The following is an 18714-nucleotide window of genomic DNA, read 5'->3' as shown; positions in this document are numbered from 1 at the left end:
TTATATTAGATTTCCATCATGGTTGCCGATATTTCTTATCTGGCATTTATTTGGCATTAATGTCTCAATTTTATAGTAGTAACAGCAAATCATTGATCAATAGCTGAAAGCCTCTTGCTTTATTTATTCTCTCATCTACAAGGAATTGATTTCTCTAACACTTACCTAAACTCGTGGGCTTGATGAGAACATCAAGGACATCATAAAAGGGCAAGTTTTTTAACTGCACATCAGGATGGACAGGAGGAATTGGGGGAGATGGCTGCTGCATCTCAAACGTGGGCTTAGTATCTTGAAGCAGCACAGAACCAACAGGAGAGGATGGCGAGTGAGGTGTAACTGAAGTGGAAGGCAACGAGTGGATTCCAGCCACGGCCAAGTCAGGTTCTACAGGTGATGAGCTACCATCCAAAGTGAAAACCGAAGATTTGATTGTGGATAAATCAGAAAGTCCTTCAAGAGTCCGTGGATATCGGCGTCTGTACAATTCTCGGATTTTAATCTGAACCGCAGGGCTGCAGCCACTCTTCAACAAATGCAACGCCCTCATCAGGAGGTCATGCTTGCGTCCACTTTTATTCCGTCCAGCAAAGCCTAGTAACACTTGTAGTTCAGAAACCCTAAAGCTAGAAACCATATTCTAAAAGGAAAGGAAAAAAAAAGGACATAAGCCAAGAGTCATCCCCAAGCTTATAAAAACTCCATCCAACTAAGACAGACTGTAAAATCTGATTTACCAGCATTTTATCAACTGGTATACGCCAATAACCAGCATTTTCACATACCACTTAGAACTGATCCTATTTATAGAGCCACTGCCTGTCCAAGTTATATTCAAGTTATGGTGTTATGTTTTGCTGTATTCTTAATTTTGATAATCTACGGTCTATCGGTTTCTACTAACCACTTCATTATCTGATTATGCTCAAGTGTAAACGCATATTTGCTTTACGCCTATGAAATTTATAACCAATGAAAATTTTCTTTACAAAAGTAAGCCCTATCAACACACAATGTAATGTTTGTTACAGTACTGTCATAAATTAACCAAACAAAAAATTAGATTTTTGCAAAAACTATAAGCGTAACTTCCGAGGCGAAGCAGTAAATCTGCAAAATCAAGACAAAATTGTGATTCAAAATCCAACGAATTTTTCATCCCAACTCAAATTATTGAGGAACAGACCACGTAAGTGTTAGGATGTCCTTGGAACCACAGTAGAGGGGGCGGCCATCTTGCCAGCGCAACCCAATGAAAAGCCCCCAGTAGCGTGCCGGAAGGAATTGGAGGTCAACCAATCACCGAGCGACAGCACGACCTGACGCGAAAAAGGCCCACCCAGACCTAAACCCGGAACCGCTGCGCCTTAAAAACCCCACCCCACCACACCTGGGTGCGACTTCCCTGACTCCTCTCTCTCTCCCTGCGTCACAGACCCTCGCCCAAGACCTTAGTTCCCAAATAAAGCCTTTGACTGCTAAAACTTTTTAGCCTCTGACTCCTATCTTTACCCTGCCTTACGCCTGACCCTAACAGTAAGAAAATAAGTCATTTTTAAATATTAAAGCTAAAATTCACATACATCTTATTTAGCACACTTCTAAAACAAGTGAAATCCCCAGCTGAGTATCCAATGAGGAAAAGACCTCTGAAAAGCAAGGAAAGGATCGGTCATAAATCTTAAAGGGCAAGATTCTCCCCATGCCACTCTGCTAACTTGGTCTTGGGTATAAGATGAAGTTTACAAGCAGTTCTTGCTTCACATCTCGCCATCTATTTATTAACAAAACCTAGCAGATACTTTTAATAACTGGCTGCCTCTTACATCCATCTACTTAGTGATTCTCAGAACTTGGGAGGTTAAACCACACTCGGGTCTGATTTACTGGTACACAAGTGCCCCATCTAGTCAGAAAGAAGAGTAAGATCTGAGTTGACCCTCACAAATCGTCCCTAAGGATTATTTGCCCACCTCTCCTCAGTGCTACACACTCCACAGCTACCTGGGATTCCTTCCCAATCTGGTAAGTATGCGAGGCAATACCTACAGCTGGTACTGATTCATGTAGGTCCTCAGTTATGCACTTTTACGTCTCATGGATAGCCCAGTAGCAATTGTTTAAACTCTGGATGGCTTTTAAATAGTTGTCAAGAATGATACTTGTTAGTTTTCTAAAATGCAAACAAATTTAAATATGTCAGGGGCGCCTGGGTGGCGCAGTCGGTTAAGCGTCCGACTTCAGCCAGGTCACGATCTCGCGGTCCGTCAGTTCGAGCCCCGCGTCAGGCTCTGGGCTGATGGCTCAGAGCCTGGAGCCTGTTTCCGATTCTGTGTCTCCCTCTCTCTCTGCCCCTCCCCCGTTCATGCTCTGTCTCTCTCTGTCCCAAAAATAAATAAACGTTGAAAAAAAAAATTTTTTTTTAAATAAAAAAATAAAAAAAATAAAAAAAAAATTTAAATATGTCAAAGTACTCTGCATGTACAAGCTGTATCATAGTTCTCCTCCATATATCTCCGTATTTTATACTGTACAAATCAGAGAACATTGTAATCCTAGAAGCTGCAATCCTAGCAACCATTTTTTATACTCAACTAGCACTGTCCAATTGAAATAGGAACCACAGGGGCGCCTGGGTGGCGCAGTCGGTTAGGCGTCCGACTTCAGCCAGGTCACGATCTCGCAGTACGGGAGTTCGAGCCCCGCGTCGGGCTCTGGGCTGATGGCTCAGAGCCTGGAGCCTGTTTCCGATTCTGTGTCTCCCTCTCTCTCTGCCCCTCCCCCATTCATGCTCTGTCTCTCTCTGTCCCAAAAATAGATAAACGTAAAAAAAAAAAAAAAAAAAAAAAGAAATAGGAACCACATATTTAATTCTAAATATTTAGCAGTTACAGTAAAAGTTAAAATTTTCATATGCTTTATTTAACCCAATTTATCAAAAATATTATTTCCCCATGTAATCAATTTTTGTGATTTAAAAGTAATCCATTTTTTTAAAAAAGTCTCAGATGCTTTTTAATACTAAGTCTTCAATATCCAGTATATTTTACACTTGGAGCATATCTCCATTTGGACTAACAACTTTCAAGTGCTTCAGAGCCTCAGCAGCCCACAGTTACCACACTGAACTACGCAGCCTAAATCATCCTCTAACAGCAACATATACCATGGCCATTCCACTTCAACTCACTTCCATTTCCTCCATATGTTAAAATGAGGATTTTATCTATCTTACCCCAATGCTATGGACAATGATGAAAAACAAGAACATTCTTGGCCTATGTCAAGTTACAGTTTACTCAAGGTTTCACGTATAAAAAGGACCAGGACAGCTTTGCCAAATGCCTTCCCAAGCAACAATGCAGTGCACCTTTCCCAAAGTCCCCAATCCTAATACTTCAGTTGAAGCTGGCTTATATTATTACAGTAGCGTAAGCAACATTAAATCATGAGAACACTAACAAAGGCAGTCATACAGATATATCTGTGATACCTTCTAAAGAAATCTAACTCTGAATTCATTACTTTGCTTCTCTCCTTATTTTCGGATAGTCTTTAAGGAGACTTTTTTTACAGAAATGACAAAAAAGAACACAAAGTCACCCTAAGCTGTGATCTCAAAACTGAATTTCTGGGAGGTCTCATATCATTTATTTTCCAATGGTAACTTTATCTGGCAAAGAATGCTAATGCAATTGGCTCTATTAACTATTGTAAATATATAAACAAAAAGGAAGAGATAAGAACGCAGCACATGAATGTGGAATCAGGAAATTCTGAAGCAAAAAAAAAAAAAAAATCCCTTGGTTTGGGGAAGGGCAAAGGAAACCAGGAAAGGGCATTCTCTGTATTGCAAAATACTGCAAAGGTGAAGTACTGCCGAAAAAGGACGGCTTTGAGCCAGTGGTGTCCTGTGGAAAACCTCACAACAGCAATTAGTAATTGCATGTAGGTCAAGTCCTGGCATCAAAACTCAGGATGCTGGAAAAGTCACTTCATCCCTCTGGCCATCTATTTCTATTCAAAAACAAACAACAGCAAAAACTCTCCTCTAGTTAGCATTTGCTATTAAGATACTTCTCTATGGAGCTAAGTCAAGCTCTATGGGTGTATTTTTCTTGACAAATCTTGCTGGATCCCATTTCTTCTTAAAGGGATTTTTTTTTTTAACTCAGTCTTCAACCAAATTTCAGCTGTCACCAGGTAAGGTGGGCCTGCTACCAATCCTACCAAGAATGGATTTCAGTTGTTGTTCTACACCAACCTCTAATGTCTATATCTTTAGTATAATTTTTAGTGTAATTTTTTTCAAATGGACTTTATCCAGTCCACCCTGCTGCCTCCCAAAGTCTGTCTCCTAAAACTTCAGTGACAATTCCTATATGCTCTACACAAAAGAATTTCAATAAATACTTGTTAACTGATTTTAAGGCAATTCTATGAACTAGAAATATGTTGGCATGACTAATTTTTAAGAACATACATAAACAATCTGGATTTCTAAAGAAAAGCTAATATAAATTAAAACTGGAACTTTAAATCAACCTTATTTATCAAATTAAAGTAACAAAATTATTTTAAAAATTAAAGCTGGGACATATAATTGGAACATTAGTTATAGGAGTGAAGGCAAGTTGAAAAGCGCTACATTTAGAAAACACCTCATTAAGGAAGTAAACATGATACTCACATGCAATACCCAATGAGTAGTAAGAAGATTTCTGAGACTGCTCTTCAACTTTATTTTTTTAGGTTTATTTTTTTTGAGAGAGCAAGCAGGTCGGGGAGGGACAGAGAGAAAAGGGGGGAGAGGGAGGGAGGGAGGGAGAGAGAGAGAGAGAGAGAGAGAGAGAGAATGAATGAATGAATGAATGAATCCCAAGCAGGCTCCATACTCCCAGAGCAGAGATCAACACGAGGCTTGTACTTACAAACTGTGAGATCATGACCCGAGTTGAAATCAAGAGTCGGAAACTCAACTGACTGAGCCACCCAGGTGCCCTGCTCTTCAACTCTTAAACATAAGACAGAAACTGCGCAAGTAGTTCAGAATTTGGGGAAGTTCTAATAGGTTGGAAGCCATGGTAAAGATCAACACAAACTTTGTAGATCCTCCATCTGCTAGGATGTATTATATACGGTAGGGAAAGGAGCTACAGTGGGAAGCTGATAAATCACATTATTAACACTGTCTATCCCAACAATATATTTTTTTAAATGTTTATTTATTTTTGAGAGAGAGAAAGAACATGAACAAGCAGAGGAGGGGCAGAGAGAGAGGAGGACAGAGTATCCAAAGCAGGCTCTGCACTGACCACAGAAAGTCCAATGTGGTGCTCGACCTCACAAACTGAAAGATCATGATCTGAGCCAAAGTCAGACACTTAACCAACTGAGCCACCCAGGTGCCCCCCAACTACAATATTAAAACAGCTTACATCTTTTTTTATAAGTAGGAATGGATAAAGAAAAACTACCAGATGTATACCAATTCATCAAAGGAGTGGCCAAGCCATAAGAGAAGTTAGGTGACAAATTAGAAAAATACTCTAATTCCTATCCATTTCAGAGGTCACAGGAGGCTTTAGTTCGTAGCACTGTATTCCTGTGAATTCATGTTTTCCCTATAATTAAATCCCTTTTACCTGAGAGAACATATGTGGATCTCTTCCTTACAACACATTGATTAAATTAACTCCTAGGCTGAAGGAATCAAAACTGAAAATCAACTATTAAAAGAAACAATAAAGGGGTGTCTGGGTGGCTCAGTCAGTTAAGTATCTGATTACTGATTTTGGCTCAGGTCATGATCTCAAGGTTTGTGAGTTCAAGCTCCAAGAATATAAAGCCTACTTGCGATACAACTCTCCCTCTCTCTCTGTCCCTCCCCGCTGTCCTTCCCTCTCTCAAAAATAAACCTTAAAAGCAAAAAACTTTTTAAAAATAAAAGAAATAAAGAGAATACTACACTTCAAAATTTATAAAGTAAGCCAAAGCTTGGGAGAACATCTCCCTAAATGCTTCTATTATCATACAATACAAAATTTAAAATTAGTAAGTGTTAGAAAAGCGAAACAGTAACGCACACCCTCAAAAGAGTAAAGAATTAAAAGATTAAAAAAGCATGAATTATATAGCAAACGCAGAAAAGTCTCTAACATCAGGTCCATAAAAGGGAAAGAAAACAGTCTTGAGAATGAGAAAAAGAACATTAAAGACCACAAACACCAAGCAAATTTCTTTAAACAAAGAGAACAGCACATGCAACTATATTCTAATAACTTAAAGTTACTTCCTACAAAAATATACGCAACCTGATTTGGAGAAGAGATCTATTATCTTTGCCCCCACTACTTCCAAAAGCACCTACCTGGACCAAACAGCTTAATGAATAGTTTCTACCAAGCCTTCAAGGAAAAGATGGAATTCTGTTTCTTAAAAGCTGTTCAAAACAATAAGTCAAAAAGTTAAATACAGGGGCACCTGGGTGGCTCAATCGTTGGGCCTCCGGCTTCGGCTCAGGTCATGATTTCATGGTTTATGGGTTTGAGCCCCGCGTCAGACTCTGTGCTGACAGCTCAGAGCCTAGAGCCTGGAGCCTGCTTAGGATTCAGTTTCCCTCGCTCTTCGCCCCTCCCCCACTGGTGTGTGCGCACGCGTGTGCGCGTGCACGCTCGCGCTCGCTCTCTCTCTCTCTCTCTCTCTCTCTCAAGTAAATAAACATTAAAAATTTTTTGGGGGGCACCTGGGTGGCTCAGTCGGTTAAGAGTCCAACTTTGGCTCAGGTCATGATCTCACGGTCCATGAGTTCGAGCCCCACGGCAGACTCTGCTGACAGCTCACAGCCTGGAGCCTGCTTCAGATTCTCCGTCTGTCTGCCCCTCCCCTGCTCGTGCTTTCTCTCTCTCTCTCTCTCTCTCTCTCTCTCTCTCTCTCTCTCAAAGATAAATAAAGATTTAAAAAAAAAATTTTTTTTAAGTTAAATACGTGTTAGAAGGCAAACAAAAAAATCTGTTGAAGACAAAATTTTTTAAATATGCAATTTTTTGTTTTCTAAACATCAGGGAGTCAGACTCATCCAACCAAATTTTAAGCAAAAGCCTGATGAAAAAGGGAGCCTAGAATACCACCTATTTCTTCTCATTTCCCAATGTGGACCAGCGAAGTCTTTCATCAATATTACCATTGAGTATAGACACAAAAGCCCTCAAAGTACCCAAATATAGTCTAATCCAGGAAAATAAAAATGGCTTAACATAAACCTTGTACGTTATTTAGTTTAGAGGATTTCTATCCTTATAGTAGCATATTAAAATATTTATGGATAAGATTATACATGAGATTTCCTTTAAAATCATTTGGGGAAGACTGCAAATAGTCAAAGCAATCTTGAGAAAATAGAATAAAGCTGAAGGCATCAGGCTCCCTATTTTCAAACTATGCTACAAAGCTAAAATAATCAAAACAGTAAGGTAGTGGCATGAAAAAACATATACATCAATGGAACAGAATAGAGAGCCCAGAAATAAACCCACTCGTATACAGTCAATCAATTCGTAACAAAGGAGCCAAGATTGTACAATGGAGAAAGGACAGCCTTTTCAATATGGGAAAACTGAACAGCCACATGCTAAAGAACGAACTGGACCAACATCTTACACTATACACAAAAATGAACTCAAAATGGACTGAAGACTTGAACACAAGACCTGAATCCATAAAAATCCTAGAAGAAAACATGCTGGCAAGCTCCTTGACACAGGCCTTGGCAATGTTATTTTAAATCTGACACCACCAGCAAAAGCAACAACAACAAAAACACTAAGTGCAACTACATCAAACTAAAAAGCTTCCACAAAGCAAAGGAAACCATCGACAAAACGAAAAGGCAACCTATGTTAATGGAAGCAAATATTTGCGAATCATGTATCCAATAAGGGGTTAATATCCAAAATACATAAAGAACTCATAAAAAGAACCCAAAAAATCCAATTAAAAATTGAGCAAATTTGCATGGACATAGATGGAGCTAAAGAGTATTCTGCTAAGTGAAAGAAGTCAGCCAGAGAAAGACAAATACCGTATGATTTCAGTCACATGTGGAATTTAAGAAGCAAAGCATGAGCAAAGGGAAAAACAGAGCTGCAAACCAAGACTCTTAACTACAGGGAATTGATAGTTGCCAGAAAGGAAGTGGGGGGGGGGGATGGGTAAAATAAGCGATGGGGATTAAGGAGTGCACTTGCAATGAGCACCAGTCGTATGGAAGTGATGAATCCCTATACATTCACCTGAAATTAATATTACACTGTATGCTAAGTGGAATTTAAATACTTTTTAAAAATTGGCCAGAAAATCTGAATAGACACTTTTCAAATAGACATTTAAAAAAATGGTCAACAAAGACATGAAACGATGTTCAACATCACTCATCATCAGGGAAATGCAAATCAAAACCGCAATGAGATATCCCCCACACCTGTCAGAATGGCTACTATCAAAAAAGACAAGAAATAACAAACGTTGGTGACGATGTGGAGAAGAGGGAACCGCTGCGCACTGCTGGCCGCAGTGTAAATTGGTGCAGCCACTATGGAAAACAGCATGGAGGGTCCTCAAAAAATTAAAAATAAAACTGTAAAAAGATCCAGCGATTCCACTGAATTCCATTCAGGTATTTACCTGAAGAAAATGAAAACACTAACTTGAAAAGATATATGCACCCCTGCCAAGTTTGCTGCAGCATTATTTACCTACAATAGCCAAGATATGGAAACAACCTAAGTGTCCAAAAACGGAATGAATAAAGAAGCTGTATATATACACATACACCTCACAGCTTTACATATATAGCAGCTTACACACACACAATGGAATATTACTCAGTCATATAAAAGAATGAAATCTTGCCATTTGCGAAAACATGGACAGACCCTGAGGGCATTATGCTAAGTGAAATAAGTCATATAGAGAAAGGCAAATAACATATGATCTCAAATGTGGAACCTAAAAACAAAACAAAAACAAGAAAACCAAGCTCATAAAACAGTTTGGTGGTTTTGGTTGGGGTGGGGGGAGGGAGGAAATGGGTGAAAGGGATCAAAAGGTACAAACTTTCAGTTATAAATTAAATGTTATGGGGATATAATGTTCAGCACGATGAGTATAGTTAGTAATAGCATATTGTATATCTGAAAGTTGCTAAGAGAGATCTTAAAAGTTCTCCTAAGAAAAAAATTTTTAGTTGGGCGCCTGGGTGGCTCAGTCAGTTAAGTGTCTGACTTCGGCTCAGGTCATGATCTCATGGTTCGTGGGTTTGAGCTCTGCATCAGGCTCTCTGCTGACAGCATGGAGCCTGCTTCGGATCCTCTGTCCCCTGCTATCTCTGCCCCTCCCCCGCTTGCACACTCTGACTCTCTCAAAATAAACAAACTTAAAAAAAACAGACTTAAAAAATGTTAGTAACTGTAAGATGATGTATATTTGCTAGATTTATTGTGGTAATCATTTGCAATACATACAAATAGTGAATCATGCTGTACACCTGAAACTAATATAACATTATATGTCAATTATACCTCAATTAAGAAAGTAATAAAAAATATCTGAAACTTGAAAAAAAATCACTGGGGGGAGTGGATACATGAAAAAAGATGAGCTGATAATTGCTGAAGCTGAGTACTGGGTACAGGGGGAATTCTCAACCTTGTAAATGTAAGAATCTTTCTATAGTAAAAAGTTGGCTTGAATGGAGGAAACTAGTATATAGCAACTCTCTGCACAATCTTCCTAATTTTTCCATAAATCTAAAAGTATTACAAATTTAATTAAGTAAACATTGTTTGAAGGTAGGGAAAAACAGACTGTGATCTAAATACCATTTCCCACAAAAGGAAACCAGGCTCCTTAAAGAAATGGCTAACTCCAAGTCAGGGGTAGAAAATGCACAAGATGAGCCTAGAAGATTTTATCATACCAGAAAGCAAAGAAGTTATTAGACACTACTGGAATCTTGTCAGAAGGACACAGAAAACAAACCAATAGCCCCAAGACGACAACTGGACCATCGAAGACAACAAAAACCGCATCGATTCAAACACATCAAATACATTAAAAATCATTCGTTCACAATGATACTTAAAACACATATACACAACTGGGGCACCTGGGGACTCAATCTGTTCAGCGTCCAATTCTTGATCTCAGCTCAGATCTTGATCTCAGAGTCATGAGTTCAAGCCCCACACTGGGCTCCACACTGGGCTCCATACTGGGCATGAAGCCTACTTAAAAAAAAAAAAAAACAAACAAACCCAGGGGCACGTAGGTGGCTCAATCTGACTTCGGCTCAGGTCACGATCTCACAGTTCCTGGGTTCCAGCCCTAAACTGGGCTCCATGCTCACAGCTCGGAGCCTGGAACCTGCTTCAGATTCTGTGTCTCCCTCTTTGTCTGCTCCCCACTTACTTATGCTCTCTCAAAACATAAATATTAAAACAAAATTTTTTTAATGAAAAAACCAAAAACCAAAAAATACAGCTCACTGATCTCTGTTACAGGATGTTGAGAAACTCATTATTCTGAAAATTGATAAAGGAAGTAAAACAATACAAAAAGATTTGTCAGTTAAAAAAAAAAAAGCCATGTGATTAATCTGCATTAATGCCAGAAAGGCATTTGAAGAAGTCCTATCTACATTATTGATAAAACTTCTCAATAAACAGAATGAAACTCTGTTAACATGATAAAGGGTAGCTATCAGAAATCAGTAGCAAATATCACCTTTAAAGATGAAACACTATATCATAAACACCTACAAAAGATAAGTTTTCTCATTGAAAGTTATTCTGAAGTATCTAGACAATACAAATTGTCTACTACAAAAGTAGAACATTTAGAGGTGCATGGGTGGCTCAGTTGGTTAAATATCTGATTCTTGATTTTGGCTAAGGTCATAACCTCATGGTTTGTAAGATCAAGCCCCACACTGGGCTCTGCACTGAAAGCATGGAACCCGCTTGGGATGCTCTCTCTCTCCTTCTCTGCCCCTTCCCCACCTGCACATAGTCTCTCACTCGCTCATCCTCTCTGTCTCTCTAAATAAACATTTAAAAGAATAAAAGAAGTAACATATATCATTTGCAAATGACAGAACTTTCTACACTGTAAATGTAAAGAAGGGGCGCCTGCGTGGTTCAGTCGGTTAAGCATCCGACTTTGGCTCAGGTCATGATCTTGCAATTCATGGATTTGAGTCCTGCGTCAGGCTCTGTGCTGACAGCTCAGAGCGTGGAGCCTGCTTCAGATTCTGTGTCTCCCTCTCTCCCTGCCCCTCCCCTGTTCATACTGTGTGTGTGTGTGTATGTCTCTCTCTCTCTCTCTCTCTCTCTCTCTCTCAAAAATAAACAAACATTAAAAGAATTTTTTAAAAAAAGGAAAAATAAAGAAATCCACTGAAAATTAAGACCTAATAATAAGTTAAGAAAATTTGTAGTTTTCTCTACATCAAATAGATTTTTAAGTGACTGATAAGGAAAACCAGTATTTTAAAAAGTCTAAATAACATAAAAATATAAAATGCAAAGATAAGTCTAAGTAACAAAAATATAAAATACAAAGGAATAAATTTAAAAATTTTGCAAGAGCTGCATAAAAGCAACAAGACATAAATGAACCCTTGAATAAATTAAGGAATATATCATGTTAGTAAATAAAAATAGTAAATACTGAAAATATGTCAATAATCCTCAACTTTATTTTACAAATATAATAAAATTCCAATGAATGAGTTGAAGGGTTTCACAGATTAAAACTTATCATAAAAAACAAAATATATAATATGGCAGGTGGTGATGAATACAAAGAACAAAAATAATGGAAAAAAGGAAACATAATGAAAAGGTAAAGGATGTGCAATTTTAAAGAGGGAAGGTCTCATTCAGAAGGTAATTGAATAAGAAACTGAAGGAGTAACAAGGCACCCAATGGGTATATAAGGAAAAGCATTCCAAAGCATAGGCCACAAAAGGTGCAAAAGCCTTTGAGGAAGAAAGCATGTCTAACACAGGGAAGGGAAAGTAAAAAGCTCATCACTGCTGAACCAGAGGAATCTAAGGTAGCAGAATGATAAGCAAAGAAAATGACAAACCCAGGAATGAGGCGATTAGCTTAAACATGTATTTACTATATAAAATTACAGTATCAAATTTGTGAGGTTAAGAAATGACAGAACAAAACTGCCAGGCAACAATGGTATGTGTGGAGGTTGGTAGAGTGGAGAGCAGGTTGAAGTATTCTGTAGATTAAAATAGGATAGTTTTAGACTTAGACGTATTAAAATTTCAAAAGAAAATTAAGAAAACTCTAAGAGTACGTGAGAAAGCAAATGGCAGGAAACATGAGAAAGAGGGCAGGAAAATATCAGCCCAAAAGGTGGCAAGAAAACAGATGGGAAGACAAAACACACAAAAAATGGATAGCACAGAATAAAGGAGTAAATACAAATACAATATAAATACATCAATAATCCCAACAAATAAAAATGAAATAAACTTTCCAATTAAAACAGCAAGATTAGGAGATATCACTACAGAAACCACAGACATCAAAAAGATAGTACAAGAATACTAAGAACAACTCTATACACAGGAATTTGGCAATTTATATGAAAAGGACTTGGGGCGCCTTGGTGGCTCAGTAGGTTGAGCATCCAACTTCTGCTCAGGTCATGATCTCACCCTGTGCCAGGCTTCCATGTCAGGCTCGGTGCTGACAGCTCAGAGCCTGGAGCCTGCTTCGGATTCTGTGTCTCAATCTCTCTCTGCCCCTCCCTCACTTGCACTCTCTTTCTCAAAAATAAATAAACTTTTAAAAATATTTAAAAAAAAAAGGACTAATCCCTTGAAAAATACAAACTACCCAACTCACCCAAAATGAAATAGATAATTTTAATACCCCACCAACTAGTCAGGAAATTTAATTCATAATTTTAAAACTTCCAAAAAAGAAATGATCAGGGCTAAATGGTTTTACTGGAGAATTCTACCCAACATTTAAAGGAGAACTAGTATTGGGGTGTCTGAGTGGCTCAGTAGGTTAAGTGTCCGACTCTTGGTTTCAGCTCAGGTCTTGATCTCAGTTTTTGAGTTCAAGCTCTGCATCAGGCTCTGTGCTGACAGCATGGAGCCTGCTTGGGAGTCTGTCTGTCTCTCTCCCTTTGCTCTTGCCCTGCCCATGCATGCGCTATCTCTCTGTTTCTCTCTCAAAATAATAAACTTAAAAAAAAAAAGAATTAACACTAATTTGATATAATTTCTTCCAGAAAATAGAAGATGAGAGAATACTTCTAAATTCATTTTATAAATCTAATATTACCCTGATGGCAAAACCAGACAAAAGTAGTATAAAAATAAAACTACAAACCAATATCCATCACAACTATGGATGTTAAAATATTTAACAAAATGTTACCAAACAGAATTTTGTAATATACAAAAAAATTATATACCACGACCAAGTGAAGTTTATTCCAGGGATACAAGGCTAGTTCAATGTTTGAAATCAATGCAGTATACCTTATTAATAGCTAAAAGAAGAAAACCCTATGATCAAAACAGTCAATGCAGAAAATGAATTTAATAAATTCAACACCCCACTCACAACAAAAATTCTCAGAAAAACAGGAATATAGAACGTCCTCAACTTGATAGAAATTACCTACAACATATCTAGAGCTAACATTACGCTTTACGGGAAAAGACTGAACACATCACCCCAAAATTGGAAATTAAGCAAGAATACCGATTCTCGCTCTGTTAATCAACATAGTACTGTAAGTTCTGGATAAGGAAAAAGACAAGAAGAGGAAATAAATGGCATGTAGTTTGGAAAGAAAAAAAAATTTTAATTGCCTGTATTTGCAAATCCCTTAAGACTCTATAAAACAACTCTTAAAACCAATAACTGACTTCAACAAGGTCACAGGACACAAGACCAACACACAAATAACCAATCACATCTCTATACACTAACAAAGAACAGGTAAAAACACAAGTTAAAAACATGATACTATTCATAATCACTCCCCAAAAAATGAAAATGCATGTTTAAAAGTAAAACATACACAGGAATTATATACTGAAAACTACAAAATGCTAATGAAAGAGGTCCAAGAAAATCTAAATGAATGGATTCTCCATGGCTTTTAAGATTCAACAAAGGAACTACATCAATTTTCCCTAAACTGACACAGATTTAACACAGTTTCTGCCCAAAGCCCACCAAGACTTCTTTATATAGATAAGATTATTCTAAAATTTTTCTGGAAAGACAAAGAAACTAGAAGAACTTAAACAATTTTAAAAAAATAGAAATCAGTCTATTTCATTTCACAACGTAGCTCTGTAATCAAGACTATGTGTTATTAGCAGAAGTAACACATAGGTCTATTGAACAGAACAGAGAACCCAGAAACAGACCTACACAAATATGCCCAAAGAGGTTTTGACAAAGATGCAAAAGTAACTCAGTGGAGGAAAGACTGCCTTTCAACGAATGGTGCTGAAGCAAATTATGCATCCCACTATGTCTTACAGTTCATACAAAAATTAACTCCAAACGAATCATGGACTTAAATGTTAGAATAAAGCTATACAGAAGAAAATCTTCAAGAGCCAGGGCTAGGCAAAGAGTTCTTAGACTTGACATTCAAAGCAAAATCCACAAAAGAAAAAATGATACATTGGACTTCATCAAAATTAAAAACCTGTGCTCTGCAAGACCCTGTTAAAAAGATGAAAAGACAGTCAACAGGCTTGGCAACAGTATTTGCAAACCACATTATCTAACAAAGGACTGGTATCTAGAATATTATCTAGAACTGTCAAAACTCAACAGAAAAAAAAATCCAATTTAAAAAAGCGCAAAGGGCATGAAGAGACATTTCATCAATAAGGATATACAGATAAAAAATAAGCACATGAAAATATGTTCAGTATCATTATAGCCACCAGGGGAATGCAAATTAAAACCTCACGGAAGGATCACTAGATACATACCAGAATGACTAAAATGAAAAACAGTGATAACACCAAATGCTGGCGAGGATGCTGAGAAACTGGATCACTCCATACATTGCTGGTAGGGATGTAAAATGGTACAGCCACTCTGGAAAACAGTTTGGCAAGTTCTTAAAAAACTATATATACAATAACCATACAACCCAGGAACTGCACTCCTGGATATTTATCCCAGAGAAATGAAAACTTATGTTTACAAAAAAACTTTTGCAAAATCTTAAGGTACTTTTATTTGTAACAGCCCAAAACTCTAAACACGGATGTCTTTCAACAGGTAAATGGTTAAACAAATCCAAACCTATTAATACATATAACAACACATATGAATCTCCAGAGAATGATGCTGAATGAAAACAAAAACAAAGCAACAAAAAACAAACCCAAAGGTGACATACTGTATGATTCCATGTATATAACATTCTTAGAAAAAATAAAACCATAGAAATGAAGAACAGATGAGTGGGTCCGAGATATTAAGGGAATGGGAAGAAAGTGGGTGTGGTGATAAAAATGACAATACTGAGGAATCCTTATAGTGATGGAAATGGTCCATATCTTGATTGTGTCAATGTCAATATCCTTGTGATATTGATATGGTTTTGCAAGATGTTACCACTATGGGAAACTAGGTATAGACTACATGAAATGTCTCTGTACTATTTCTTAACTGTGAGCAAACTATTATCTTCATAAAAAGTTTAATTAAAAATTACAAAGACCAAGACTACCAGAGCAGATTAATTTTTTTAATTCAATAGCATGATATTCACAAGAGAGAAAACTAAAACAAAACAAGACAAAAATATAGGAGGGAGAATTTTAAAAATCAGAAAAAGTGAGCTGACCAGAAGAAAATAGTATAATACAAAACAGTAGTATGTCATATAAAAAGCATTCATAGACATAGTCACCACATAGAATAAATATTCCAACTCAACAGGAAAATACATGCTTAAACTTCCATGTACTAGTAACAAATATATTTTAAAAACTGGTAGAACTACAAGAAAAAAACTGGGGGGAAAAACATTCTGCTAAAAGATTAACATACTTCGGCTCTCTAAAAACATACAGAAGATTTGAACAGAATTAACAAGCCTGACTACCAGACATGTATAAAACTGTGCTTACTACTGCAAAATACAAATTCTCTTCCATGTACAAACAAAAATAAAAACAGACCACAGTCTTATGAGATTTCAAAGGATTAGTAGCATATAGATCATGCTTCCTAACCCAACACAATTACAAATCAACAACTAAAGAAACTCCCATGTGTTTAGAAATAAAATCTTTAAATAACTCATAAACTAAAGAATTCAAAGTGGAAAATTGTAAACTACAAGTGAAAAATAATGAAACTATTGCACATCAAAACTTGTGTGATGCAGGCAAAGCAATAAAGACCTATGTTAAAAGCCTGAAAATTAAAAAGGCGTACAACTTAAGAAATTAGAAAAAGAATAGAAATAAACCCAAAAGAAGTTTAAGGAAACAAAGAGCAGAAATTAACGAATGGGGGAAGGAAACAATGAAGAGCATTAAAAAACAGAAACAAAAACAAAAAAATAGGGATTTGATTCTTTTTTAAGAAGTTTTTTTTTTAAAGGCATTAAAAAAAAAGATAGGGGCGCCTGGGTGGCGCAGTCGGTTAAGCGTCCGACTTCAGCCAGGTCACGATCTCGCGGTCCGTCAGTTCGAGCCCCGCGTCAGGCTCTGGGCGGATGGCTCGGAGCCTGGAGCATGTTTCCGATTCTGTGTCTCCCTCTCTCTCTGCCCCTCCCCCGTTCATGCTCTGTCTCTCTCTGTCCCAAAAATAAATAAAAACGTTGAAAAAAAAAATTTAAAAAAAAAAAAAGAAAAAAAGATAAAAGGGACATTAACTACAGACTACAAAATTAGAGATTAACAACTTAATACCATAAATTCAAGAATGTGAATAAAATGGACAACTTCCTATAAAAGTATAACCTACCAAAACTGGCTTGAAAACTGAAAATATGAACAATCCTATAACCAAAGCAACTGAATCAGTGGTTAAGAAGTGTCCCACAAAGAAAACACCAGTAACAATTTTACCAGGGAGTCTACCAAACACTTAAACAGATCACTCTAATCTTAAATAAATTCTTCCACAAGAAGAAAAATGTATTTTTTTAATTATAAGTCAATATTACTAATTATCAGAAAAAACTTAAATTCACTATCTTCAATTTGAGTCCAATAATGAAAAAGGAAACAAATCAAGGTTGACTTTATACTTGAAATTATATGTATTTCACCATGTTAACAGGTTATAAAAGAAAAACATCTCAAAAAATGCAGAGAAGGCTTTTGATAAAATTCAACATCCATTCAAGACTTTTTTTTTTCCTTTAGCAAGCTAGTAATAGAAAGGAACATCCTTAACCTGAAAATATTATCTACAATAAACCTGCAGCAAGCATCATACTTAACTGTGAAACTTTGAAAGCATTCCCTTTAAAATCAGGAACAAGATCAGGATGCCCCCATCACCGCTTCTATTCAACATTGTACTGGAGATCCTAGCCAGCACATTAAGACAAGAAAAAGAAAGAAAGAAAAAAAAAAGCATAAGAATTGGAAAGGAGGAAACAAAGAGGTCATTATTCACAGATAGGTCTGTCTACACAGAAAATCCAAAAGAATTCTACAGATAATTTATCACATTTAGGAGTATAGCAAGGTTGTTACACAAAGTCAAATTGTGCTTCTATACACCAGCAAGGTAGAAAATTATGAAAAGACATAATTTATGATTTGATACAAAAAAATAAAGCACCTAAAAATAAATCTAACAAAATATTTGCAATAGCTTAATGGAAGAAAATTACAAAACTTTATGAAAGATATTGTAAAAGACCTAAATAAATGAAGATCACAATGTTCATGGTTAAGAAAATTTCATTCTCTCCAAACTGGCTTACAGATTCAGTGCATTTCTCATCAAAATCCCAACAGATTGTGCATGTTTGTATGCGTCTACATAACTTAAAAAAAATGATTTTAAAATTATACAGAGGATCAAACAGCCAAGGAGTTCCCTCAAGAACTACAAGGGAGGAGGAACTGACCTACTTCTTATCCCTCAATGATGGGTAAACAGTTTGAGACCAACCCTCTCTGTGAAAATTTAAAAACGGAATATAATATGAAAAACATCCATCTGAAGGCATGAAGCACTATCAAGTCAGCAAGGACGTGAGAGGCCAACACTGTGGAAAGAAGGGAAGTCTAGAAAATAGAGTCCAACATTTGATGCCTCTTTTCGCCTAGAAATATTTGCCAATGGGGAAAGGGCAATGGATAGGCTGAGAAGTCAAGATCTTTGAATAGACTTATAGGGCTGGGGAATCGAGCAGATTACTAACAAAATATAAACCTGCAAAAGCTGATATCTGGGATATATGATGAACTCCTACAAATCAGTATGAAAAAGACAGATGGCCCAAAAATGGGCAAAAAATCTGGCAGGTCATGTTAATAAAGACTGCCAAATGGGCAATAAATATATTAAAAAGGGCTTAAAATCATTACTCATTAGGAGTATGCAAATTAAAATCACCAAGCATTCACCAAAATGTCTAAAACTAAAAGAGTAGACAAGAAAGAACAT

At 36.9% G+C, this 18714-nt stretch overlaps 1 protein-coding gene across 5 annotated transcripts in view; it reads right to left on the bottom strand.

The window, feature by feature from the left end:
- PIAS2 (protein inhibitor of activated STAT 2) overlaps window positions 1–18714 on the bottom strand; it is a 99953-nt gene that overhangs the window by 69548 nt on the left and 11691 nt on the right. For 3 of the 5 annotated variants that reach the window (XM_047086170.1, XM_047086165.1, XM_047086166.1), the window contains exon 2: window positions 166–640. In XM_047086170.1, coding sequence (XP_046942126.1) covers window positions 166–640 — 475 coding nt within the window. Of the gene's footprint in view, window positions 1–165; window positions 641–4690; window positions 4708–15056; window positions 15092–18714 lie in introns of those variants that run through there. The other 2 variants (XM_047086168.1, XM_047086169.1) reach the window with 2 other exon arrangements.

This window comes from Lynx rufus, unplaced genomic scaffold (genome assembly GCF_022079265.1).
Source record: "Lynx rufus isolate CCGP_SWC_20201006 ecotype Redwood Valley unplaced genomic scaffold, mLynRuf1.p SCAF_20, whole genome shotgun sequence".
NCBI classification, from domain to species: domain Eukaryota; kingdom Metazoa; phylum Chordata; class Mammalia; order Carnivora; family Felidae; genus Lynx; species Lynx rufus.
Note: the sequence above shows the minus strand (reverse complement) of the source record. Positions and strands in the feature narration are given on the sequence as shown.